The 26,701-nt window shown below is 38.4% G+C and overlaps 1 protein-coding gene across 1 annotated transcript; it reads left to right on the forward strand.

The window, feature by feature from the left end:
* Nucleotides 1–2,931: 2,931 nt before the first annotated feature.
* LOC107750602 (retinal dehydrogenase 2-like) lies at nt 2,932–26,394 on the forward strand. The gene is made up of 13 exons (XM_016566093.1): nt 2,932–2,964; nt 9,788–9,892; nt 10,391–10,531; nt 12,130–12,248; nt 14,491–14,563; nt 15,624–15,752; nt 16,100–16,213; nt 21,319–21,421; nt 22,075–22,259; nt 23,450–23,614; nt 23,695–23,852; nt 24,474–24,548; nt 24,642–26,394. Exons 1-13 carry the CDS (start codon nt 2,932–2,934, stop codon nt 24,712–24,714), a joined length of 1,473 nt encoding a protein of 490 aa, XP_016421579.1. The 3' UTR covers nt 24,715–26,394.
* Nucleotides 26,395–26,701: the final 307 nt, after the last annotated feature.

Genomic DNA, 26,701 nt, shown 5'->3' on the forward strand with positions numbered 1-26,701 from the left:
TAACCTCCCCCGCCCCTCCTGCTGCTCAGATGTCATTAAACACACTGACATGACAGGTTGGTGCTTCCTCTTTGCTCTCACTCCATCCATCCTCTTCATGCTGAGACAAAGACGAGAGTCCCATCAACTAGTGGATGATATCGTTACGTTTGCGAACATTAAACACTACAGAAGCGACGTTAGAAATATTAGACAGTTCAATTCACATAAACTTTATTGTTAAAGAAGCGTAACTTATTTACGTACTACAATTATTAACAGAAGATATGCTATTCATTTTAGTAGGCTACTTTTCAGAATATATAAAATTAATTAGCCTACATTCTTTTTGCTGAATTGTTACACAACTGTGCGATTTTTATAAAATCATATCCCAATAGACCTTCACAATGGATCATCCACAGTAGATGACACTATCACTCAGTAGACTATTTTTAGTTTAAAACTCAAGCACAATGCACAAGCAAGTCTTGGTTTATTTATTCTCTAAACAGAAATACATCATATTTTATATGTTTAGTTTACTTGTTTGCTACTCAGTGGGATTTCTTATTTCTGAGTATTATTTCCAGTTCTCATTCGGAGAAGCGGGCACACTATAGCACAACTAAGAGTTGTAATACGTATATTTGTCCACCGGGTGGAACTATTTGACAAAGTAAAAACCAAGGGTGGCCAGAGTTTGACAGCGGCGTCCCGTGACTGTCGGTACAGACTGAAAAGAAGAAGCGATAGGATGGTAGCGGTAGGCCTATGTTTTGTTTGCATTAATCACTGTCACTTGTTCTGGGGTGTCGTCTTTGATGTGAGGCAGACACTGTCAGTGCTGTGAAATGAGGGGGATGTGCTGATGGAGAAAAAGCACCCCAGTGGGTTCTAACAAATTATAACACCCCATCCCCTTCATCATCTTAACAACCCCTCAGCCCTAGCATGTCACACATGATAACTGCTATCACGCAGCCTGCTCATTAAAAATGTATAAGTTATGTAGCCAGTTTAAGTGTGCATGACACAAAACTCTTTGGATTGCAAGCCTTGCATTTGTAGGTCATCATACAGAACATGTCATCATACAGAAAAGTCCATACAGACACAATTCACTAAAATCAGTTCGATTTTTCCATGTTGCTATTTTCCAAATGAATTGTTTAATATTCAGGCATTATTTATTTAATAGCAGGACACAGTGTGAACAACATTTTATGACAGGACATTATTATGTTACAAACAATTAGGATTTTATTTAGGCTAAAGTGTGATTTTTCCAACTACAGACAAGTTACGGTAGCCTATAAACGCTTCCAACTCCCAAGATTAGGCTAATCTCCTACAAGATTTCTCTGGTTAGCCCTCCGTGGAAGTGTGAAGGCGATTATTTGTTTTATTTATCTGCGACATAATCGTAGAAGTTTTTGCCGCGATCCGGTTTTGAAGAGCTTAATCCTTATCCACCAGTTACACAGTGGAAGTGTGAATGTCTGTGTTGGCTAATCCTTTAAAACACAACCTCTTTGAGAGTGTTAAAAGTCCTTTTAGATGGTCTTTAATGTTTATTGGAAATTCTGAGGTAAATGCTAACTGAGTCCCGGCGCTGCAGGAGGCACGACGAGGAAATAACCTGTGATCGCTTGATGTAGATCGACGAATAACATTCTGACGGGATAGATATGTTACAGGAGAATCTGTGAGAGTCAAAGGGGCAAACGGGCTTTGCCAAAGAAAACTTTAACGTTTACGTGCCAGTTTGAGCACCCCAATGGAGAGAAGTGAGAGAGAGAGAGTGAGTTTGAATATAGTAGCCTACTTTTATTGATCATTTCAGATAGCAAACAGACTGTATGCAAAGTACACGATGTTTATAGCCTAGTTTGAAAAGAAAAATAGATTTAATGGTCTGCTGTACAATTTTAGACCACCAGACGGGCGTTCAGGCTAGAGCATGGAAAATGTATTATTTTGAACAACTTTTTGAAAAATTTATTTTAAAAACTGCAGGAGGGTTGACGAGGAAATAACCTGTGATCGCTTGATGTAGATCGACGAATAACATTCTGACGGGATAGATGTGTTACAGGAGAATCTGTGAGAGTCAAAGGGGCAAACGGGCTTTGCCAAAGAAAACTTTAACGTTTACGTGCCAGTTTGAGCACCCCAATGGAGAGAAAGCCTAGCTAACCTTTATTTTTGAATATAGTAGCCTACTTTTATTGATCATTTCAGATAGCAAACAGACTGTATGCAAAGTACACGATGTTTATAGCCTAGTTTGAAAAGAAAAATAGATTTAATGGTCTGCTGTACAATTTTAGACCACCAGACGGGCGTTCAGGCTAGAGCATGGAAAATGTATTATTTTGAACAACTTTTTGAAAAATTTATTTTAAAAACATCTTAAAATAATTAGAATTTTTTTCCCTGTAAAACACATGAAAGGTGTGTTTAATACGGTCATATTAAATAAATATGTTATCAAATTATTTTTTTAAACTAGATCTTTACCTTAAAACGTTAACATTCAGTTGTGTTACTGAGTTAAATAATAAAATAGTATAGCCTATACTATTTTGACTTGAAACTGATCATTTAGATTCACATGAAACACATTTTCAGGTTACCTGACAAAACATTTTTACAGTGCAGTTTACTACTGCCTGTCAGTTGAATTTCTTCCTGATAAACCCTGATACTCCTACATACCGTTGTCTTGAGAGTGGGTGGTATCTCTCTCACTCAGTATGGTCAGAAAGGGAGAGAGAGTAGCCTAGTTTATGTAAATGCTCCATTTTAATTATATTAGGAGGACGGCCCAATTCTCTGCCCAATAAAAATGGACCAGGGCTGACACCTGGTTATAAACACAGGAAGGATTCCAAAGTAGTAATCGCAAATCGGCAGAAAAAAACCCAACCGGCATCTTCAAGAGACGCAATGACCTCCAGTAAAGTTGAACTGCCAGGAGAGGTGAAAAACGACCCGGAATACAATAATCATTACAAAACGTATTTTACAGCAATGAATGGTTTGTTGTATGTGAGCGTATCGTTATTAGACATAGTCATGGTTATATTTATTTATTTTTTAATCCAAAATAAACGTTTTTGTTTACATGATATGTGTGTATACTGTGTATATTTATTATGTATATATAAATACAAACACATGCATTTATATATTTAAGAAAAATATGTTATGTTTATATATTAAATGTATTTATATATAGTATAAAATATAAGAATATAGATATATAAATGTATATACATGTAAATATTTTCAAAATATATATATAATGTGGGTGTATATATACATAATAAATATACACAGTACACATACATATATTATGTAAAAATATATACTGTATGTGTGTGTATTTATATATAGATAATAAATATACACAGTACACATACATATATTATGTAAAAAATAAAAAAATTTTTTGGTTGCGATTAATCGTGATTAATCATTTGACAGCACTAATTTAAAGACTTATTTACAGTATAAGATTAACACTTGATATAATGAGTGCTGCAGTTTTTTTTTAAATTTAGTTTTTGTTTAATTTGTTCACATGCTAAATCCAAATAACCTGAATAGTTAGGATAGTTTCTTGTATGGTAAAATGACAGTAAAATTGCTACAACGTGGACTTTGTGCTCCCCAGTAAACTTTTTACCCCACCAATTACATTTGTGCCTATTATGTGACAGTCACTACACCTGCATTTGTTACAGACTTGAGATTAAAGACACTGATAGGGAACTTATCTGCTGTGCCATTGAACATTTACGACCGAGCTTCCGCTTATCACGCCGATATTTCTCAAAGTCCTGTTGTTTGGTGCAGACACCTGAGCTCAATACGCTTTACAGTCTTACAGAATCTCCTCTTGACTCCACACAGTGTATAAAGAGCGTGTTTGACTGGTCACGGGAGAGCTAGTCTGCTGAAGGAGTTCTCTTTCTCTCTTTCTCTGTCTGCTGGCCCACTGGGCTGATCATGGCACTAAGGAAGCCATAAATTTGTCTCCGGTGATGGCTGGTTATGGATGTTTTCTCTTTTTTTTCTCTTCGAATGGAAGAGAGAAAAAGAAAGGAAAGGTTATGTTGATAGGTGTGTGTATCAGTGTAATTGATTAGGGCCCAGGAGTCTTTTTGAAAGAGAGGTGTTGGATTCCAGCAGGCAGGGTGATGATTTGCTCACTCCATTCAGTTATAACACATAAGTGAAGCAGACCCTTGAGATTAAAACCTGGAAAAAGATAGGAAACAGGAGACAGGATGTTACTCTCTCGCTTTCCCCTGTGCTGTGCAACTGATAATTGCACATTTGGATTAGATGTGGTTTGCAGTCAGTGGAATTGATCAATGATATTCAATAAACATGTATAGATAAACTTTGCATAGAATTCTGGGTTTTCTAATGAATGTGGTTTAATTGTTCAAGGTATAATTCACTCAAAAATGAAAAATCATCATTTACTCACCTTTATGTCATTCCAAACCTTTTTTCTGTGGAACACAAAAGAAGATACTTTGAAGCATGTTTTCACGATAAAAATTAAGATATTTTTTGTCCATGCAATGAAAGTTAGTGTGGTCCAAAATATCTTGATTTTTCCAAAAATAAGAGTGAGTAAATGATAGAATTTTCATATTCGTCTGTGCACGTGTTCGTTTCTCTATACTGAGAGCTTCATGGAGAAAAAGACACTTGATAACCATTTGTTGGACATGTCTTTATATTTTAAGGGCTTAAGCGTCCAGCCAGGACAGTAGTGTGTGCTGAAGTGAGGACTTTTGTAAGCTAATCTGGGAGACAGCTTGAGTGAATGAGGTAGACCCCATCAATCCTTCAGTGCATGAGATAGTACAGATGGGAGTCAGGGGGGTTTTCTGCTCTAGAAGCTGTCCAGCAGGGTGTAATATATGGCCGTGTCTCACTGTTAGGGTCAGTGGCCCTGACTTACGAGAGTCTGTCCCATACCTCTGGAGTTTTTCACTTCAAAACCCACCATTTCTTCACATCAAACAGCGGCCAAAGTAGAGCATACACTGAGAACCATGATTTATTGTAAGCGGCACAGTGAGGACTCTCTCTCTCTCACCCTCTTTTGCTTTGACTTATAATTTTCCCCCTTTCTTACTCTTGATCTTTTCTTCACATCTTCCTCACTGATTATCTTTGGCCTTTGCACTGTTTTTCTCCCTCAGGAACAAAATGCTTGATTTGTCTTTGTATTATTAACAATAGCATGTTTGTTCTAGCTACTTTATTTAAATTTAGCACAGATATGCTAACCAAGTATTATATATTATATTATATTATATTATATTAACCAAGTAAGTATATTATAATTTATATTTTTTGTTGTTTAAAAAAATCTTCAATGGTTTAATTTGTTAACGGGATTGTACACCCAAAAATGCAAATACTCATTACTTTTCCTCATGTTGTTCCAAACCTGCATGACTTTGCTTGTTCTGTGAAAAATGAAAGAAAACCAGACTTGAGGTTGAAAAAATTATGACAAAATTTTTGGGTGAGCTATCACTTGAACAGGTAATGTAACTTTTGTATCACAACCTAACAAAGTTTTTTTTAACAGCGTTTATTAATCTAGATAATATGTGATTATTCATCTATAATAATCTATAATATGGTAATTCATAATTGTAATTCATATACTACATAAATATATTAAAGTGATATTAAATATGCTATTGATCATATTTGTTCAAAATACATTAACTATTGGCAATTTACACTCTGTAAATGTAGAAATTAACATTAACCAAGTTTAATAAATACTAAAATATTGTGTATTGTTAGTTAACTAATGTTAATAAATTGTTAATAAAAAGTTTTGTCACTTTAGACTTACATTTTTACACTTTTATTATGGAATGCTAACTAAGATTGACAGTTGGGGTGTCCCTGTCAACCTGCTCTGTAGACTAACATATGTTGCACAATTCGACATTTCACTCGTGGTATTTGCAATGAATTATGTTACAGAAAAGAGAGAGTGAGAACATGACATGCAGTCTCACTTCCATGTCTTAAGCTCCCTCTTCTCCTGTAACATCAGTAATTATCAACATCTTGAAGTGTGTCCAGTTGCAGAGTGAAAGTGAGGGAATCCCGGCCTGTTCCATGAAAGCGCAGATAAAGCGCACATATAAAAAAGAATTGTTTTACAATGGCCAAGAAATGTTTGCCATTAAATATCCCTTATGTGTCTGAGCCATTAGAAGGTGCTGGCGGCCAAACAGATGTTTCGCTGGCTGTAGCGTGAGCTTTGGCATCCTCCGTCCGCGTTCCTGCTCCGCTTCCTCTTGCAGTTGTGCGAAGCCTCCAGAGAGCTCGCCGGGGCAGATGAGAAACGGATCAGCATTCTACAACTGCTAGAGTCATTCGAGTCACCCCCCAAAAAGACTCTTCTCTAGCTCTAGCGCTCCCTGAGGAACAAAGTCGACCTCCTGCTTTTGTGGCCGATAACCCTCTTTCCTGTGTGAAGTAATGCTGGTGATAAAAATCTCAGCAATAAGGAGCATAAGCCTAGTGATGCTGTCATCATTCGCCGTGGGTCCCTCTTCCACAATCTGTTTGTGATAGGCACTGCATATCTCACCATCTAATTAGCTTTGCAGACGAGCGCAGTCAGCACCATGAGACTGACAGCTTAAATCAAAAAACATGGAGTGATTCTAAATGTTTGCAGCTGTCTTGTGCTGTGGCCTGCGCGTAAAATCTCAACCTATCTGCACTCTGTCCGATTTCGTAACTGTTAGCGTAGGATGAACTGGCAGTGCTTCTCTTTCTGTTTGTGTACTGCATCAAGTGGCTGTTTTGTTTACCAGATAATACATTTTCTGGCCCCGTACTGTTGTAAACAAAATCTAGTTGTCACAGCTTGGCGGTTAGTTTTCATACTCAACTCAAGTTTGAAAGTACTTCCAGCACTCTGCCTCAAACAAACTCCACTATGTTTTTAGCTTAGCCACACTGAAGAGCGTTGTTAAAAATCATGAGAATTTAAGTGAGGGTAAGTAAAAAAGTATTTGAGTGAAGACTCACTTTTTCAGTTTCAAAAGCAAAGAAATAGTTAAGTAAAATTACATGTAATTTTAAAATTAATGTAATTTTACTTAAATGTTTCTTTGCTTTTGTCTGCCAAAATCAAGCAAAAAAAGTATGGTATGAAAGAAAGTATTAAACTGAGCATACTGCATGCTCAAAACTTTGTTAATTAAAGTTCACCTCTATAATAAAAATGTCCTAATACTATCCAGAATCATGAAACCTGTCACTAGTAATAGTTCAACTTTAAATTCTACAAATATTATAGGTGTTTGACAACTGAATAGTTGACTGTCGACCATGCTTACACTTGAGTCAGGTTTGTCCCTATTTAGCAATGCTTGAAATGATTTTACGATGTCTACACAAGGACAGATATGGACCATAACTGTGCCTACACTGAAATGGAGGTGTTGGCATGTAAAAGCTTGCATAATTTTAGCTTATTTTGCTTTGCTAATTCACTAAAATGGACAAAAATGTGGGAGATTTAAGTCATTGTGACCTGTGAGAAATGTATTTTTTACCTCAGGTGTTTAAATGAAATTTCTAACAAGTAAAAAGTATCTTTTGCTAAGTAATTGTGTTAGAAGTATTCAGTTTCGATACAAATTCCAAATAATGCTTAAGTATAGTAATGAAGTACGATTACTCAGGTTCTTTACAGCCCTGTTGAAGCCTCCAGCAGGGTTACGGCAAAGAAGCGGCGATCAATATGAATTTTTGCACTTTTGCACTTGCGTTCTTATCCCTTTTCTTTAATCAAAGCCAAAGTATAAAGAAAGCTTGAGAGTTGATTTACTGCACTGGCCTGTCGCTCTTTATCAACTTTCTCAATGGGAAGAGACAATAGCCCGAGAGCCCCCAGAGCTCAGGGAAGACTGGGCCAAATGGCCTCTAATGGTCGCCTTTTTCTAGTCGTGATTTAGATGGTGGCCCAGTCCGCTGCTCACCCAGCATTCCCCTCTCCTCCGTTCCGGGAGTGCCGTAAGTGTGGGGTTACGAAGAGCATAAAGCTACCCACCGTCTGCATTCTTCCCCGGCCCACTGGCCTGTCACAGTCTGCCCCTGATTTAAGGCATTCCACTACAGTGGCCTCTATAAATTTGAAAACCAATTCGCTCTTCTACGGTGCTTTCTGTTTTTGTAACAGGCCCTCGGCTCGACGAGGCCACTGACACTTTTATGAAGTGCTCCAAATGAGAGTCAGATTAAAAGTGGCCCCCTTAATGCAAGAGGCCTGTGAGGAGCGAGCGAGAGAGAGAGAAGGGAGTCTGAAGTACATGTATCGGAGAGGAATCAGCATGGTACAGACTGATACCTAGCATGACCAGGAGTGATTTACTGTATTCATGCCAGTTTTAGGGGAGACACAGAGTGGGATTGACTGAGGCAGCCTGAACCGCCTCCAAGTCAACTGGCATTTTATACCTGTTCTAAAGTAAACACGCCTCTTGGTTTACAGCCAATTAAATTGTACTTAAGCCTGTAAGTTTACATTAGTAAACATGTTGGAGAGCTTGAGGAGGCCCAGGGCCACGGTTCACTTTGAACCAGACGTCTTCCTCTATGCAGATGACAGGAAGAGTAAATGTATTTTATGTAAGAGTAAATGTAGAGCTCACAGCCAGCAGATGCTTTAACACCTTATCTGTCACCGGTTTGTTGAAATCGGTTTAAGTGCCATCTGTTTGCGTAAGTCTTCAACTGAATATTGAAACCACTCTTGCCTTATGTGTATGTTCTGTGCATAGAGAAAGATGTATTTTTCTTTTCTTCTTTATCGAGCTTGAAAAATCCATCTTTTGGAATCTGAGGCGGTTGTTTTACGGGCCGCTTCTTTTAACGCATCACCAGCGCCAGAGTGCAGCCTGTGTTTTATGATCTCGTAAACGAGCAGTGATGTTGTGAAACGTGTGTCTGTGTGTATTTCTGCATTTGTGTGTGTATCTATGCACTTCTATCTGTAGGTGCATTTGTGTGTCTTGTGTGTCTGATAGGGATTTATCTCTCCTTTCCCCTTTCCCCCACCTCTTTCTGTCTGGTTGCTGGATCACTCCCAAGAGAGTGATATTGGGCAGCCCTGCAATAGCACACGGTTCCCAGAGATTCCTCTCACACCACAACCATGAAACACACAGGAGGAGAAAGACTGTCTCTTTTAATTCTGTTCATCATCATGAAGTTACTAACTAACTCACAGTAATTCCTCAAGGGCCTAAAGATGCACATTTTATGGATGGTGTTTGACATATTCTGCATTAAAATGCTTAATTCTCATGCAAACAGTTGTCTTGTTTTGTTACAGCAATTTAAGGTAGTGGTGGACGTTGTATCTAAATCATGTACTTGAGTAAAAGAAGACAGGAGTAGAGCTTATTGATTTGAACTCTAGAGTCTTGCTCCAACCAGCACAATTTGTGATCCAATTAAGTTTTAGTCATTTTGTTGTGTTTGTGCCTTTTTTCAGTTTTAGTTAACTTAGTAAATTTAGTTAAATGAAATGAAAATAAAAATGTAGCTAAAATAACTTTTTTTTTAAATTCCTTTTTTTCATCAAATGTTTATTCCAAGAAACTTTTGGTGTGTGCACCAAAACTAAAAAAGACATTGTTACAGTCTACCACTGATTTTAAGTAATTCAAGTTTTTTTAAAGGGCCTCACTGTTGTGAAAACTAAACTGTATCTTTCTCTTCTCTCCTGTAGATTTTTATTAATAACGAATGGCATGATTCTGTGAGCGGTAAGGTCTTCAGCACATACAACCCGGCTACAGGGGAGAAGATCTGTGATGTCCAGGAAGCAGATAAGGTGTGTGTGTGTGCTTTTTTAGCATGCTAGTGTGTTTGTCAGCAAAGTGTGTATTTGGTAATTGGTCAAACCATTGCCAGAACAGGTTTGGCACAATTGCTCTGCTGGACTACATTTAGTCGTCCAGCACCGCTATTGTGCTTCTCACTTTCAGCCTTCACTCAGCATGAATAAGCATCCAGAATTGAAAGAGAGGGAGGGAGGGAGGGGGCTGTAGTTCAGTCTAATGTGGTTAAGCAAGCTAGAGGCTGTAGTTCCTCTCTGTAAATCAGGCAGAAAGTGTGGAAAACCAGAATGGATACAGGAAACAGGGACCCCCTGAACGTGCAACTGGGGAAGTCATTGAGACTCATCCGGAATGAATGGATTTCATTTGTCCCAGAGGTGGACAAACACCTGTTTACAGGATAAAGTTATATCATTAAGTGCTCTCCTGTCACTCTCCTCCTCTTGCTTCTATCTCTCTCTCTCTGTCCGTTCCCCTTGCCTTTCTGTTAGGCTGATGTGGACAAAGCCGTGCAGGCTGCACGTTTGGCCTTCTCTCTAGGTTCAGTATGGAGGAAGATGGATGCATCTGAGCGTGGGAGGCTGTTGTTTAAGCTAGCTAACCTGGTGGAAAGAGACAGTGCCTACCTTGCTGTGAGTACTTCATCCAACACAAAAACTAAACTTCTACTTAAATGTTTGTTGGGGGAACTTTTCTGAATGAAATGTAGAGAACCCTATTGAAAAAACCAGCATATGCTGGTTAGGTATGTTTTGAAGCATGGCTGCTGGCCTGAGCTGGTTTAAGCTGGTCCTTAGCTGGTCATGTGCTGGTCCTAAGCTGGTCCTGAGCAGGAGCTAGTTGCTTAGGACCAGCATATGACCAGCTTAAACCAGCACAAACCAGTTAAAGACCAGCTTAAACCAGCTCAAACCAGCAGCCATGCTTCAAAACATGCCTAACCAGCATATGCTGGTTTTTTTCAACAGGGAATATACTGTAAGTGAATTTGATTTATTAAATGTAAACTTTAATGTCGTGTTGGATATAATGCAACCTTTAGTTTTGGCCCACGTTAACACATGCAGGGCATCTTTTTTGCTTTTTACAGTCTATAGTACTATCACAAATATATGTTTTATTACTCAGGGCACCTATTCCAATGCTATCCATCAGGTTGAGACATTTTTTGCACTGTATTCCAAAAACATAAACAATTCCAGCAACTCATTTTTTTGTTGCAGGTTTTAAAAATCCTGCATGATGTTTTTTGATTTCTTTAATATATGTCTGATAATTGTTTCCATATGTTCTGCTCAATTAGAAGCAAAATGCCTGACTTGTTGACATCGGTCTTGACTCCCTCATAACTATCAGCTTCACTCACAAACCAGTGGTCATCTGACCACACTTAAACCAAGTCTCATTCTAGTCAGTGCCAGTTTTCGGTGAGTGAGAATCAGATTTAACAGGACAGAGCCATCTGAGCAGACAAAGACGCTCACAACAATAAGCAAGTGTCTAATGAGTGGGCCTGTCTGTCTGCCTCAGGCTTATTGAAACTTCATGGCAGGAGCCGTAGGGGTTGTTGTTTTTCTAACAATTTTGATTTGTCCTGCAAATGTCTGAAACTCATGATGATGACAACGCCGAGTTGAAACACATGACCTTTGGGCGTTAACGATCACTTAGGTTAAGAGGGAAACGTTAAAGAGAGGTATTGTTCTGTTCCGTGATGTGCTTTTATCTCCGGCGTTCCTCCGCCCTGGACATCTGTTTTTACTTCCCACTCGCGGAGATGTGTCTAAAGAGACAGATTCAGAAACAAAAGTGCTATGTTAGTCTTTGTGCATGCAGCTCTCCGCCGTAGCCATTTTGAGTAAATCTCTTTCATGTTACAGTTTAGACTTGGTCTTAAATGGCCTGAAACAACAGATTTTCTCCATCCAGCTCTGAACAAGTGTCAGAGCAAATTGCTTTGAAAGAAAAATGCGATGTCCATGTGGTTACAATCACTCTTTATATCAATCTAATCCCACGTCGATAAGAAATCATGGCTGGCTGACACAGAGATAACAAAGTCAGGTCTCTGGTGATGGCTATATGAATATCATGTTTCCTGGGGGAGCAGATGGAAGTGTGTGCTTTAGATATGCTTAGTCTGAATGCAGCATGGGGGGAATCAGGTTTAATCTCTATGAGTGATTTTTCATCACACGCCCACACTCTCATCTTCCTTCTCTTCTCCCAGACCCTGGAGTCTCTGGACACTGGGAAACCTTTCCTCTCCTCCTTCTTTGTGGACCTTCAGGGAACCATTAAAACTTTTCGATATTTTGCTGGATGGGCAGATAAGATCCACGGTTCCACGACTTAAAAGTAGATTACAGACATTTTTTTAGCATTTTAGTAACCACAAAAGTTAGCCTGGATGCAAAGTTTCACCTCACAGTAAACAGGCACTCAAACAGAAATAAGGAAAGCAGCGGGCACTTTTCGTGGGGTTAGAAAACATAAATAATGTAATTATTTGACGTTTCATTTTAGATTTCTGAAATTTTTATTTAATTATTAAATATATATTTTTAAAATTAATCTTTGTATTAAAACTTTGTATTAAAAATATCTTTTTTTATTAAAAAAGTTTTTTTTATTTCCTATAAAATTAATAAAATAAAACCCTTTGTATAAATCCTTACACATACTTTTTTCTACATGTAATATACTGTATGTATATGCATATATCTGTATATGTACACTCATTAAAAAGTTTGGGGTCAGTAATTTTTATTTTTTAAAAGAAATTAATAATTTTATTCCGAAAGGAATATTAAATTGATAAAAAATGATAGTAAAGACATAATGTTACATAAGATTTCTTTTTGATGTTGTTTTGTAAACTTTATATTTATCAAAGAATAATGAAAATAAATCTATCACTGTTATCAACTGTTTTCAACATTGGTAATGATAAGAAATTATTCTTAAGCACCAAATCAGCATATTAGATTGTTTTCTGAAGGATCATGTGACACTGGAGGCAGAGTAATGGCTGCTGAAAATTCAGCTTTGCTGTGAAAGGAATAAATTACATTTTGACATAGAAAACTTATTTTAAATGGTAATTTCAATTCCCTGTTTTTACTGTATTTTTGATCAAATAAATGCAGTCTTGGTGAGCATAAAAAACTTCTGTCAGAATCATTAAAAAGTGTATATTGGTTATTACATTTCACACATAGGGGATGGTGCGTTATATATCCAAAACCACATAATGTCACTGATATAAACTGTATGTTTACGAAAGCTGGTGACACAGCAATGCAGAAGGAGACGTTTTGGAGAGCATGGAAGATACGTGCGCAGTGGACTGGAAACTGTCATTATGTGAATGCAGACCAGACCTTTAGGTACAGGCCCATCCCAGACATTTAAGGAAGTTTGACCTTGAGCAGAGAGACCACAGCTCTAAGCCAGGGTAGAGCTGTGTTTTCTCTGAGGCCTGCAGGAGATGTTGTGGGGTTATGAAGGTGCACTGAGGGTAAACAGAGGAGGTCCCGTAACAGTTATAAATCTGAGTGCTAATGGCCGCCCTCCTGTGGAGCGCTGCCATCGGTGGAGCACAGTGACAGCTACGGGGCCGGGGGGGCACTGGGGGTCTGTTCTGGCTAATTTAGTTGTTTGAAAGGAACGTGGCAGGGAGCCTGGAGACTACGGGACAGCAGTAGACTTGCAGCTCTGATGTCACGGTGCAGCCATTAGTGTGCAAGTATGTGTGCGCGGGGGAGATTGTGAAGCCGCCCTTCAGGGCCCCCCTGTCACATGGGCCACATGGGTTAGAGGAAATTGAGAGAGGTGTCCGCCATCGGGCGTCCCTGTAATTATTGTGCATTCCAACACTGTCTGTCACCATTTCTCTCTGATTGGCTCACACTCTAATATTTGCGCTTATGCTGTCCTATACTGTCCTTCATATAAAGCAGTCACTCTTGTATTTGATAATATCTCTCTCATATTCACTCTCTCATCTTGCACAAACAAGCACACATGCCGCTGCATGCTGTTATGATACGATTTTCACAGCGGGAGAAATAAAAATGAAGAATGGAGGGGAAAAGAACTGTAAATCCCCCTGTCAGCGCTGGAGCTCAGCACTGGGCCTTTGTTGTGTTGCTAAACTAAACTTGCATAGTGGGAACTCACAGTGATTTGCTTTATTTCATTTCCAATCTCATCCATAATAGAATTACAGCACAAACAAACAGAATGTGTGTTTTTGGCCTTCTCTTATCTGGCCACCAAGTGAGATGAATCACTGGCATGCCTCTCGTCCAGATACTTTACGCCAACTGCATGTTTCCACAGCGAGGGGATGGACGCACTCTTTTCCATGTTGCCGTAACACAAAAACAGGGTCTTTTGTAGACAGTGATATTATCATAAGCTCTTTTGCTTGAAAAGTCAGCTAATGCGAACTTTTCTGTATAATGTCATTTATTTTCACCTTTTATTGAATTGCATCAGTCTTGATTTATTCTCTAAGCACAAGTGTAAAGTGTATTTGTCACCATTTACCCTGTGTTGACTAATACTCTGGTTCCTTTTGTTTTTTCTGTCACACAGATGGAGAATACTTCACCCTTACCAGACATGAGCCCATCGGAGTTTGTGGACAGATCGTTCCTGTGAGTGTTTTGGCCCTATTTGAGATTTTCCTTAAAGGGGTCATATGATGCTGCTAAAAAGAACATTATTTTGTGTATTTGGTGTAATGAAATGTGTTTATGCGTTAAAAATTCCCAGTTCTTAATAGGGAGGTATTTGAACTCCTTAGTGAGGGATGACAGGCTTGTTGAGGTATGGTGGTTTAGTTTTTGGGGAAGCTCTCTTTTGTTTGAAGTTGGCCTAAAATTAAAAGGCTATTTAATAAATTCATGTTATTGATCTTATTGTGAATGATTCATTAATCAAAATGTCATAACTCAATCTTCCATTGAAACGACAGACTTCTTTTTGGTGACATTTGATGGAATTTTCCAATTCTGCTTAAACCCTTCCCCTTTTTATAAACATACATAAACTTACATTCAGATCTGCATCCATCCAATCAACAAGTGATAGCTTGAACCAAGTTCCCACCGTAATTCGTTTCATTCAGATGTACGTCACAAAACTGCAAAAAATATCTGCAACTAATTCCATTACGCTGTATCTTTAAAATATATTGCTCAGGTTACTGGAAGTGTTTGAGGTTCTTATTAGTCACTGTACGGTTGGCTACAAACAGACTGGCAGGAGGAGGTCATGGCCAGTGCCAGTGAGGCAGAAAAAGGAACTGAGAAATAATGAAAAGAGAAACGCATTGGTGAGTGGGAGGTATACTTGAAGGACAGAAATAGAAACGAGGAAGCAAAAAAATAATAATTTGATTGTGACGATGAAGTGCTTACCACTCTAGACCTCATGACATGAGAAATGACTTGTTTCCAACAGTGCACACCAAATATTCCACTGAAATCTGGTCCATCTAGCAGGTCTTTGAGGATTGTAGGAGACTGACAGGCATAAATTACTGGGCTGAAGTGATACAGAAGACTGTGTGACTCTTTTTTAGAAACATTCGGTTTCCAAATGAATGTGCAAGAGTTTGAAATCATTAGTGAAGGAGTTATGCTCTCAAGAAACAGAGATATGAGGTTGTCTGAACAAGCTCCCACAGTAAGTTCCTGACCTATGTCTGTACAGTGGAACTTCCCCCTGGTGATGACAGCATGGAAATTGGGGCCAGCGCTGAGCTGCGGGAACACTGTTGTCCTGAAACCTGCTGAGCAGACCCCTCTCACCTGCCTCTACATCGGTGCTCTGATCAAAGAGGTACAGCAACGTGATTTTGCAACATTGTTTTGAATGACCGCATCACATTCATAATACAGCCATAAAATGATCAAAGTGATACAAAAGCAACATCAACACACATTCATGCAAATGAGTGCTGTTTCATCATTCGTTCCCAACTGCACCCAGACCTTTGTTGTTCTGCCTTTCCCTTTCTCTTTGATTAAGAGGCCTATTTTCTTCTCTTCCTTTTGAAGTTCTGTCCATCCTCTCTTCCACAGGGCCTGTAGGGAGGTCGGGGTGGGTCTGGATTCCCCCTCCACGGCCTGTGGTGTTCTTGGCTCAGCTCTCGTCTAAAGCTTTTTCCTCTCGTACTGTTTTCACAGGCTGGGTTTCCACCGGGAGTCGTCAATATTTTGCCAGGCTATGGGCCAACCGCGGGAGCCGCGATCGCTTCGCACATGGGCATAGACAAAGTGGCGTTCACAGGATCGACTGAGGTAATTTTCCTATCGGACAAATGGAAGAATCACACCCTCTTCCCTCATCCTCCTTTCCGCCGGGTGTGACATAGGCCCTGTCCCGAATGGCACTTTTGATGTGGACTCGCAGTCTTGTGGTCTTCATTCAGGCATCAGTGAAGTGCGCAAGACTGCAGGGTGTCACATTAAACATTTTAGGCATTTTGGAACCACTGGGATGTGCAAATATTTTACCTTTAAGGGTACAACAGCTTATCAATGGGAAAGTACCCTTAAAAGGACAACTTTGTACCTTATTTACTCCTAAAAGGTTCACAGAAGTACCTTAAAGGCCAAATTATAAAAAGAAGAACGCAACAAAAGTGACAGCAGTGAGAAAATAGCAGTTAAGAAAGCATGTAATCATAGCGATATGGATATGTTTACTCTTGTCTGACCTCAACAGACTGAACAGAAGAAATGTACAGAAGATTTTCACGTTAAAACGGAGCACCTTTTATGTAAAGGTGTTTACAAGACAGTAGACATTTGGCAAGATGTTTTAAACTCCTTAAACGAACTCCTTTTTGGCCTGATATTGTTAAATTACATCCCACCAGTTCGTTCTTCAATTCCACTTGATATATATATATATATATATATATATATTGGGTCCTTTTGGGTACGTATTACTACTTTAAGGTACTAATATGCACCTTTTAGGGGTAGATAAGGTACAAACTTTTAAGAGTACTGCCCCTTCTGACAAGCTACTGTACCCCTATAGGTACAATTTTTGCACGTTTTTTTTCTGACAGTGAAGGGTTTAGTGCATTTATACCCCATTACTAATGAGAAGCCTGAGGAAGTTGTGTTTATAGGGGTTCTGTCTGCTGTCTCATACTACACATGCTCTCACACCGGACCACCTGGCTTTCCAAAATCATTTCTAATAAACAGGTTTTAGGTGGAAGTGGCAGTGAGATGTTAATCCACAGGTGGTCTGTCATAAGCACAGCACAGAAACAAGGATTGGACACCATGCCCCCACTTCATATGTACTGTTAATGTCGCGCCAGTCTGGTTGGACACCTGAGTTCATTTATGCTTTATAAGTGTCCTGTGCATACTGTATAATGACTACCCTTTCTATTGAGCTCTATGCATCAGACATTAGACAGTTACACTGTGGCCCCGGAGGAAAAATGACTTTTTGAAGCCAACTGTATAAATTTAATATAAAGCCAGGGACTGAAAATAGGCACCATGTTAGGCACAGAGAATTTACCGCTTGAAAACAGGCCTCACTGACAGCGACATAACTCTGCTGTGACAGCGTATTTTAAACAGTGATTATCTCTAGCTACACTTGCCTCGCTGGTAAGAACCCTTAAGCCCCTAATTCAATTACAGCCTCTCATAAATCGAAATTTTTCAGTGTATGTTTTGATCTGTTCTTACACTTGTAGCATGTGTTTTGTTATTAATTGAAGTGAATTTTTTGATGTTTACTATAGACAGAGCTAAAGCTTATGATGCCATTAGCTTGACCGGAAAAGTGAGTTTATTTACATGCCCAGTTATAATCGAGTTACAGCGGATTTTTACATAGTGGAGCTACAGTGTTCATCTGTCTGTCCAAGAATACGTAAATATATAAAGGATTAAACACAGGAATTACCTGTCTTCTTTGAAAAAAAGCACATTATCACGTTATCTGGATCTGTAAGTCTGACTTTGCAAAAACTAAACTGTTATGATTTCAGTTATTTACTGAACTTTGAAAGTGCACTACCTTTCAAAAGTTTGGGGTCAATAAATTATTTTAAACTAATTAATACTTTTATTTAGCAAGAATGTGTTAAATTAATCAACAGTGACAGCAAAGACATTTTTATATTGACCTATGTTAATGTTGCCAAAAAAATGATGTTTCAAATAAATGCTTAAAATAAATAAATATTAAACTTTCTATTCATCGTTTCCACAAACATATTACGCAGCACAGCTGTTTTCAACATTGATAATAATAAGAAATGTTTTTGAGGACTAAATCAGCATATCAGAATGATTTCTGAAGGATCATGTGACACTGAAGATATTAAGGTTATGGCTGCTGAGAATTCAAATTTTTTCACAAATTTAAATTTTAAAATATATTAACACATAACACTTTAAACTGAAATGTTTCACAATGTTGCGATTTTGATCAAATAAATGCAGCCTGGGTGAGCATAAGATAATTCTTTCAAAAATTATTCCAACCTCTTACTGACCTCAAACGTTTGAACGGTAGTGTAAATGTACTTTGTGTTTATCTTTATTGTTAAAGAAACAGAGAATTGTGTGTGTAGACATAAGACTTCTCACACAAACAGAAGTGTTGTTTCAACAGAAAACAAACTAAGCTTGTGTCCTTGAAAAGCACTTGTTGAAATGCAACAGATGTTTCTTTTGTGGGAAATGACAGTTAAGTAATTCCCCAGTTCTCTGCTATTTTGATGACTGCGATGACTTTTTCTTTCCTTTAAATCAAAATGTCATTGATAAAACAAGAGTGCAGTGACTGAAAAAGAAACATCAACAGGCCACACAAATCCTCAAGTGATCATAGCGTCACTCTGAAAACGGTCCCAACCCACCCGTCTTCACCCACACTTCCACTGACTGACTTTCACAGGAAACTCATCACTATACACCCCACCCTCTCGCCCTTCCTCTTCACTGGCAGCGGCCACACAGGGTTTTGCTCTTCTCCTCCCGTCAGCACCGCTGCTGTGGGTGTTGCTGAGCTCTAATCTGGACTTGATTAGGCAGCCCAGATCTCTCCTGCTGTGCGTGTGTGTGTGTACATACACAGACTCTGAGTCACTTCAGCCGTGTGTATAAGGGACTAGGCCAGGGGCGGGTGGGGGGATCAAGGGAGTGAGGCATTCTGGTGTATTATGACCTGCCCATTGCTGCTATTTGTGGAGTCTAGCCCCTTTGTGACAAGTGTGCAGTGTGATTTCTTTTTCATCTTGCATAAATCAAAAAGCACATTCAAACACATTTTTAAATGGTTTCAAACATTTTATACATGTATTATTATTATTATACACAAATTATGGTCATGACTGCAGACAAACCAGGAATAACTAAACATTGTGGCACTAGTAACTTGACATTTTTTGGTAAAGTGACAACAGCGGTTTTTAAGGTAGCCTACTTTTTCCAACAAATTAGCACTGAACAAAATTAGTTCACTAGAATGAATGGGTTTGTTTCGACAGTTCTTGTAAATTAACTGATTTGTGTCCCTACATGGCACTTGCAGTTTCTTTTTTTTTCACTTTCACTTTTTATAACCTCTTTTATATACATTAGTGAATATTATATTCATATAAGTTAAGATATTATTCATTCATTCAAAAACTGAAAAGTATGAATTATAGGCTATCGTTGGATAGTTATAAACTACTGTTCAAAAATAGTCAGCAATCAGCAAGATTTAAAAAAATAAATTAAATAAATTCATACTTTTATTCAGCAAGGATGTAATTAATTGATCAAAGGTGACAGTAAATGCATTTAAAGGCTGTTATAAAAGATTTGTATTTCAAATAAATGCTGTTCCTTTGATCTTTCTATTCATCAATTTCCACAATAGTATTAAACAGCACAGCAGTTTTAAACTGTGGTAATAATCACAAATCAGCATTTTAGCATTATTTCTGAAGGATCATGTGACACTGAAGACTGGAGTAATGGCTGCTGAAAATTCAGCTTTGACATCCCAAAAAAATAAATTGCATTTTAAAATATATTAAAATAGAAAACAGCTATTTTATATTGTAATAATATTACTATTTTTAACAGTATTTTTGATAAAACAAATGCAGTCTTGGTAACAGTACAATAATATTTATAATACTTTTCATTCAAAAACATTCAAAAATCTTACCGACCCCAAACTTTTGCGCTGTAGTGTATATTTAAAAAGGCACTGCCACTTTAAGTAGCTTCAATGTTAGTAGCTTGTAGTGTAGCTGACCATTTTTTCAAAAAAGTGGCTTTATTATAGCATAACTACTTTAAATTATGAAGATCTTGTAGCTTGAAAAACTAAAGTAGCTTCCCAAAACTGAGAGCAACACCCATATGCACATAGTTTCTGTGAGAGGTAGGCATTTACTTTCGTGCAAAGAGCCCAGCTTCCATTTTTTTCCACTGAGCGAGAGTGTCAGAGGGAAATGAGGAGGATTGTTTTCCCTTCGTCTTCTCCCCTCTCCCTTTCTTTTTCCGCTATCTGATGGAAAACAGATAGAGAAAATATTCACTGTCAGTAAGTATGTTTTGCGGAAAGGAAAAATTTACAAATGTTTGTTTATGGTTAGGAGTGCTGCTCACCAGCCTCTAAAGCGCTGAATTGGCTGTGAAGAGTGAGACGTTTTCTCACACACACACACACACACACACACAAGAATAGTTATACATGAAAAGAATAGTTTGACATGAGCATAATGTTCTCTGTGATGTGAAGCAGTGCCATGGACAGCAGCTGTGCGATGTCTGCAGTGCTTACACAGGCCTGAACAGCATGTAAGATGAGAGCCAGTCCACCACTAATGTGAATCTTTAGGTGAAAAGAAGTGTGAAATCCAGTTGGAAGAGAACAGATTCAAGGAAGAGCAGCAACCGACATGGAATTATGAAACAGTAGACTCCTGTTAAAGAAACGTGCTCCTTAAGCTCAGAGAAACTAAAACCAGACCAATAATCACTACATACGCTTTCATTTATGCACTAACAAAGCCAATAAATACATTTTAAATCTCTTGTTTCACTGTTATTTTGTGGCTCCAAACAGTGTTGAGCATCCTACACAAACCTGCGGACGGTTCTTCCTGTTCTCGATTAACCAGCAGATACTGTTGTGTGTAGGACATTCCATTCTCTTTGGCCGCCACCGTATGCGCTAATAGATATTTAAGATGTGAGCCGAATCTCATGGGCCTGATAATGGTGCTGGTGCTGGTCGCCTTGTTGAAGAGGGGCTTCTCATGCGGCAGGATTTATTAATGACTGCATCCCACTGATGTTGAGATTTAGTAAGTCTCCTCTGTGACGTCCCGGTGATTAAAGCGGCTCTTCTCTCTCCACAGGTAGGCAAGCTGATCCAAGAAGCAGCAGGAAAGAGCAATCTGAAGAGAGTCACGCTAGAGCTCGGGGGAAAGAATCCCAACATCATTTTTGCAGATGCTGATTGTAAGTATTCAGACACTGTTTTACGGCTGGCCTCCTGTTGTCCCGCTGCAACAGTTTGTGCACAGGTGCTACTCCACAGACTCTCACATCAAAGACCTTTGGGGATCTTTTAGAGCTGCGTCTGGGCAAAAAAATTGAGTGTCTTATGTTTCTGAGAGGCCCATATACGTTCAAATGAGCTCATCTCACTTCCTAAACCCTTGGCCCTTATTGTCTCTAAATAGCCCACCAAACCAAGGCATAAGTCAGAGCTTTTAAATGTTTTCAGCAGCCGTGAGCACGGCCCCCGTAAATCAGCCGAATGGACCCTGCCCGGACGCATCACACCACAGCCGTAAATCTGCCGGCTCCCATTAACCCTTCAAATGCCACAGCCTGCCACCCTTTTCCCAGGTGTCCATTATCCCACACAGATGCACATACTCACGTGTATGTATGCATAAACGGCAGACACACCAGAAAAAACTGGGGAGAGATATGTTACAGCTGTTTAACTGGAAAAGTATGGCTCCAAGTCTATTAATAAATGACTTATTGGCATGTAGGGGATACAGTGCTCATTTATCACCTGTTGTTTGGGCTGTTCTTTGTTTTATTTAAATAATAGTGCATTGCTGGCAGATGTTTAATAATGTGTTTTCTCTCTTTCTCAGTTGAGCTGGCAGTCGAACAGGCCCATCAGGGTGTTTTCTTCAATAGTGGTCAATGCTGCACCGCTGGTTCCCGTATCTTTGTTGAGGAGCCCATTTATGAGGAGTTTGTGCGAAGGAGTGTTGAGAGAGCGCAGAGAAGGACAGTTGGAAATCCCTTTGACCCAACCACTGAGCAGGGACCTCAGGTAAGACCCTGTTCATTGCTGAAATATCATAAATAATTAAAGTGCCCCTATTATGGGTAATGAAAGGTTCATATTTTGGTTTTGGGAGTCCCCAACAACAGGTTGACATGCATGCAAGGTCAAAAAACCTTGCATATTCATTGTCTTATAATATGCATTTATTTTTTACCTTACTTGCTCAACGACTCCCAAACGATTCGCTCAATGATTCATTTTTCCAAACCCCTCCTTTGCGTGACGCTAATCTGCGGTGATTGGTTCGATTTGTCTCATTTTCATTTCATCATGCCTGTAAGGCCTGATAGTGAGTGCAGTGCTGCTTTGTGTACAGCCGTTACCGGGGAAACCGCTATTTTTACGCTCCAAAAGCAGTACCTAGTGGCAAAGAATGAATTAGCATTTTCATTCAGACCAGTGCGAAAAGACCAACAAGTGGGTGGGCAATATGCTAATGTTTCATGTTGACATCAATCAAAAACTTGAGTGTACTTTTATATGTACTTTTATTCAGCAAGGAAGCAATAAATTGATCAAAAGAGACAGTAAAGGCATATATAATGTAACAAAAGATTTCTATTTAAAATAAATGTTCTGTTGAACTTTCTATTCATCACAGAATCATGGAAAAAAATGCATCACTTTTTTCACAAAAATATTAAGAAGCAGCTGCTTTCAACATTGATAATAAGAGAAGTTTCTTGAGCAGCAAATGGATGCTTAACATTCAGCTTTGCCATCACATTAATAAATAAAAATGTTTAATAATATTAAAATAGAAGACACTTATTTTAAAATGTAACAATATTTTGTAATAAAATATAATATTTCTGTTTTTACTGTATTTTGTAATCAAATAAATGCAGCCTTAGCGCATAAGAGACTTATGCTTAAGACTAAAGAACTTTTGCACGGTAATGTATAATAATATGCTATAGTATAATAATATATACCTAAATACTATTTTTAATCTTACAAAATTATTTCAAAATTCATGTCATTACATATATTATTAAACAAGAATTTAAATAAAAAAATGCAGTACAATGAAACATTAATAATCAAACACGACATTATATTATCTGCATGATCTACCCAATTTATTATTAAAAGGTCTGATGCCTGTTCCAATAGTCAGAGAAAATAAAGACACAGGATTCAGTAGCTGATCATCTCTGTGTTGACTGTGTCAGGTGAGTGCGGAGCAGCAGAGTCGTGTACTGGAGCTGATTCAGAGCGGCATCACTGAGGGAGCTAAACTGGAGTGTGGCGGCAAAGCTCCTCCTTCTAAAGGCTTCTTTGTGGAGCCCACAGTCTTCTCTGATGTACAGGACCACATGCGCATTGCCAAGGAGGAGGTAAGCTTGATTGATCTCTGAATTCTGAATCTAACTTGGAATGTTAAATGTTCAAAAAAAAAAAAACTACTTTGTTTTAGATATTTGGGCCAGTTCAGCAGATCATGAAGTTTAAAACTATTGAAGAAGTGATTGAGAGAGCCAACAACACAGAATATGGTCTGGTAGCAGCGGTCTTCACCACAGACCTCAACAAGGCCATGAATGTCTCTGCAGCTCTGCAGGCCGGCACTGTCTGGTAAGAGTTATATCACATCAACAGATCCTCACACAAAATAAAACACAAATGCCATCCACTTGTGTTTGTTTTGGGCCCTAATATCATTGTTATATGCACACCTTAACGTGCGCACTGCAAAAAAATCGTTTTCTAAACAAGTATTTTTGTCTTGTTTTTTTATTAAAATATCCAAACATTTATAAATCACGATATATTTACTTCATTATATATTTAGCAAAATGCCATAAGATATATAGTCTTTTTTTACTAGTAGATTTATCGAAATTGAATGTTTTCTCTTTTAATTTAATACATTTTTCTTACCTATTGGCAGATATTAACTTTGATAATTTTTTATGAAACAAGACTTAATACCTTAGGTAAATTTGCTTCTTAATTTAAGAATTATCAGATCTTTGTACTGTAAAAAAAAACAAAAAAAAACTGAGCAGGTTGCAAGTGTAGTCACATTTATTTAAATCCAATAATTTAAATAGTAATCCACATGATCTGCAATTATGTGTGAAGGTGAAAGATTTCCCTAAGACCTGAAATCCTGAAATAGCACTAATATGTCACAGAACTGAATGTAATACCATGAACTCGCTAAGATTGTGAAATGTATTTTTTGTTGTGCAGGATCAACTGTTATAATGCCCTGAGCTGCCAGTGTCCTTTTGGAGGATTCAAAATGTCCGGCAATGGTCGTGAACTGTAAGTGCATTTATAAATGATATAACATCACAATTGCGGTTTCTATACATTTGATTTATGTTTCCACTGACACAGTTGTTCTTCATTTTCCAGGGGTGAGATCGGACTGAAAGAGTATACAGAGGTGAAAACCATTACAATGAAGATGTCAGGGAAGAAATCTTAAAGCACAACTATGTACGTTCCTAGCAGTGGGAAGTCTTCCTCTGAGGTTAACCACTAGCCATTATCCTTTGGTTGTCTATAGTGGTAAAACACCACACAGTAACCACCCGTCACGTCTGCATTGGAGCACCTCTTCTCCTGCATCTTCGTAGGCTGTTCTCATGAACTACCCTTCATCTCCATCCCGCGTCCACTAGCAGCTCCACATCCACGCCACAATTAACTGCCTCCACCCATTCCAGCTGTGACCTCCTTTCGCCGGCTCCACTAACCATACTAAAGCACTCGGAGTCCCGGTGAAAGAGGGCTATGCTTTTGACCACTGCACCAGCGACGTGCAGACACTAACAGACTACGACCACTCTCTCTGATGATCTCCCACGGCAAGTGGCCAAAGGAGCTCTGTTGTGTCTGAGGGGTGCCATTCTCAAACCTCATAATTAACTTGCCTTTCCACTGGGTAGAAATCTAGTAGGCATATTAGTTTTTACTAAGACCACTGAAACTCTCTATCTCAGAAAAAAAGATGTTTTCTTTGAATGAGTATTAATTCTAAAGTTTGTGTAATTGCTTTATGTTTTTATTTTTCATTTCATTGTTTGATTGTTTTTACTATGTGTAACTTTGTCGATGTCTTGACCAATGTAAACAAAAATGATTTACCTCAAAAAAAGAAAAACGGAAAAAAATCTTTGGTGTGTATTTTCGACAAATGATTCCTTATTGATGCCCATTTATTGTCAGGTTTAAAGAATTATGTACTATGAATATAGAAGTTAAGATATTGAGTAATTTCTTCATTAAAATGTTTTACTCAAAGGCTTCTCTTGAAGGTGATTTTCTAATTGTCTTGCTACAGCATAATGACGGAGAAATTATGACTGAGGAAAAAAATAATCATTAGTAAAAGACAGGGGGAAAAAAATCCCTGTACAGAGATCCTTTTGCAAGATTCATTTCTGCTTCAGTTGTTGCATTTTCAGATGACTCTGAGTATTCAGATTTATGTCAACCAGGGCGAGAACAGGTTGAGTCAGAAATTGTTTGGTAAGAGCTCTTCAGATATGAGCAACATGAGCCAGATAAAAGAAGCACCCAGTAGTGCAACTACCTTAGAAGTTGCATTCCCAAAGAAACAGTCACAATGGATTTTCCCAGCAGCCCAGCCAATCTGCTGATATCCTTAGTCAGACCAACATGCATGATGAAAAGACTTGGCTACCTTACACAACATTGGTCTGGATCTGGAAGAACAGAAAAGGACAGCACAGAGCTTTGAACTAGACCACAGAAAGACCACTACACAGTGATAGTTCGCCTTCCTGTGGATCGCATGGAAATTAGTCTGAACCGTTTCCTTATGAGTTAGTATGTGACAACAATCGAAGAACAAAAGTGGTTTGTTTCACCTCAAAGACAGTGTTGCATGTTTTCAAGTGTGAACCCATCAACACAGGAAAGTGTTGGAAGGTTGCAGGCGAAAGGCCTTACAAGGATTGTTTAATCTATTTGATGTTGTTGCACAATGGTGTCATCGACCCTTCCCTCCTTAGGAGTGTTGAATAGGATTTATAATCCTCTGGAGTCTCATATGGTTACAGTGTACCAAGTTCACACCGATATTTCTACATGACAGTAGTGTAAAATCGCTGCTTTTTAGAAAGAAAACCATGATAAATCAATAAATAGCGTTATTACAGACTGTATGTGTGATTCTTAAGGGTGTATTTTCATTTTTATGACTCTGGTAGTGCATAGTGAATTCAAATGAATATTAACGTTCTCACACCCTTACAACTTTCTCTTTTTTCAAAATGTGAGAATGATCACAATGATCGCCTCTCCTTTGGGATCCTGATTTCAACCAGCTTGGACTCTGCCCAAGGTTAAATGGCGAGGCGGCATCCATCATGATCGGAATTCCAATATCTTTCCTCTGAGACATACATTTATTAGATGAAGCACTTATGGAGTCTGATAAGTATAAT

This window comes from Sinocyclocheilus rhinocerous, unplaced genomic scaffold (genome assembly GCF_001515625.1).
Source record: "Sinocyclocheilus rhinocerous isolate Xijiao unplaced genomic scaffold, SAMN03320098_v1.1 scaffold19, whole genome shotgun sequence".
Lineage (NCBI taxonomy): Eukaryota > Metazoa > Chordata > Actinopteri > Cypriniformes > Cyprinidae > Sinocyclocheilus > Sinocyclocheilus rhinocerous.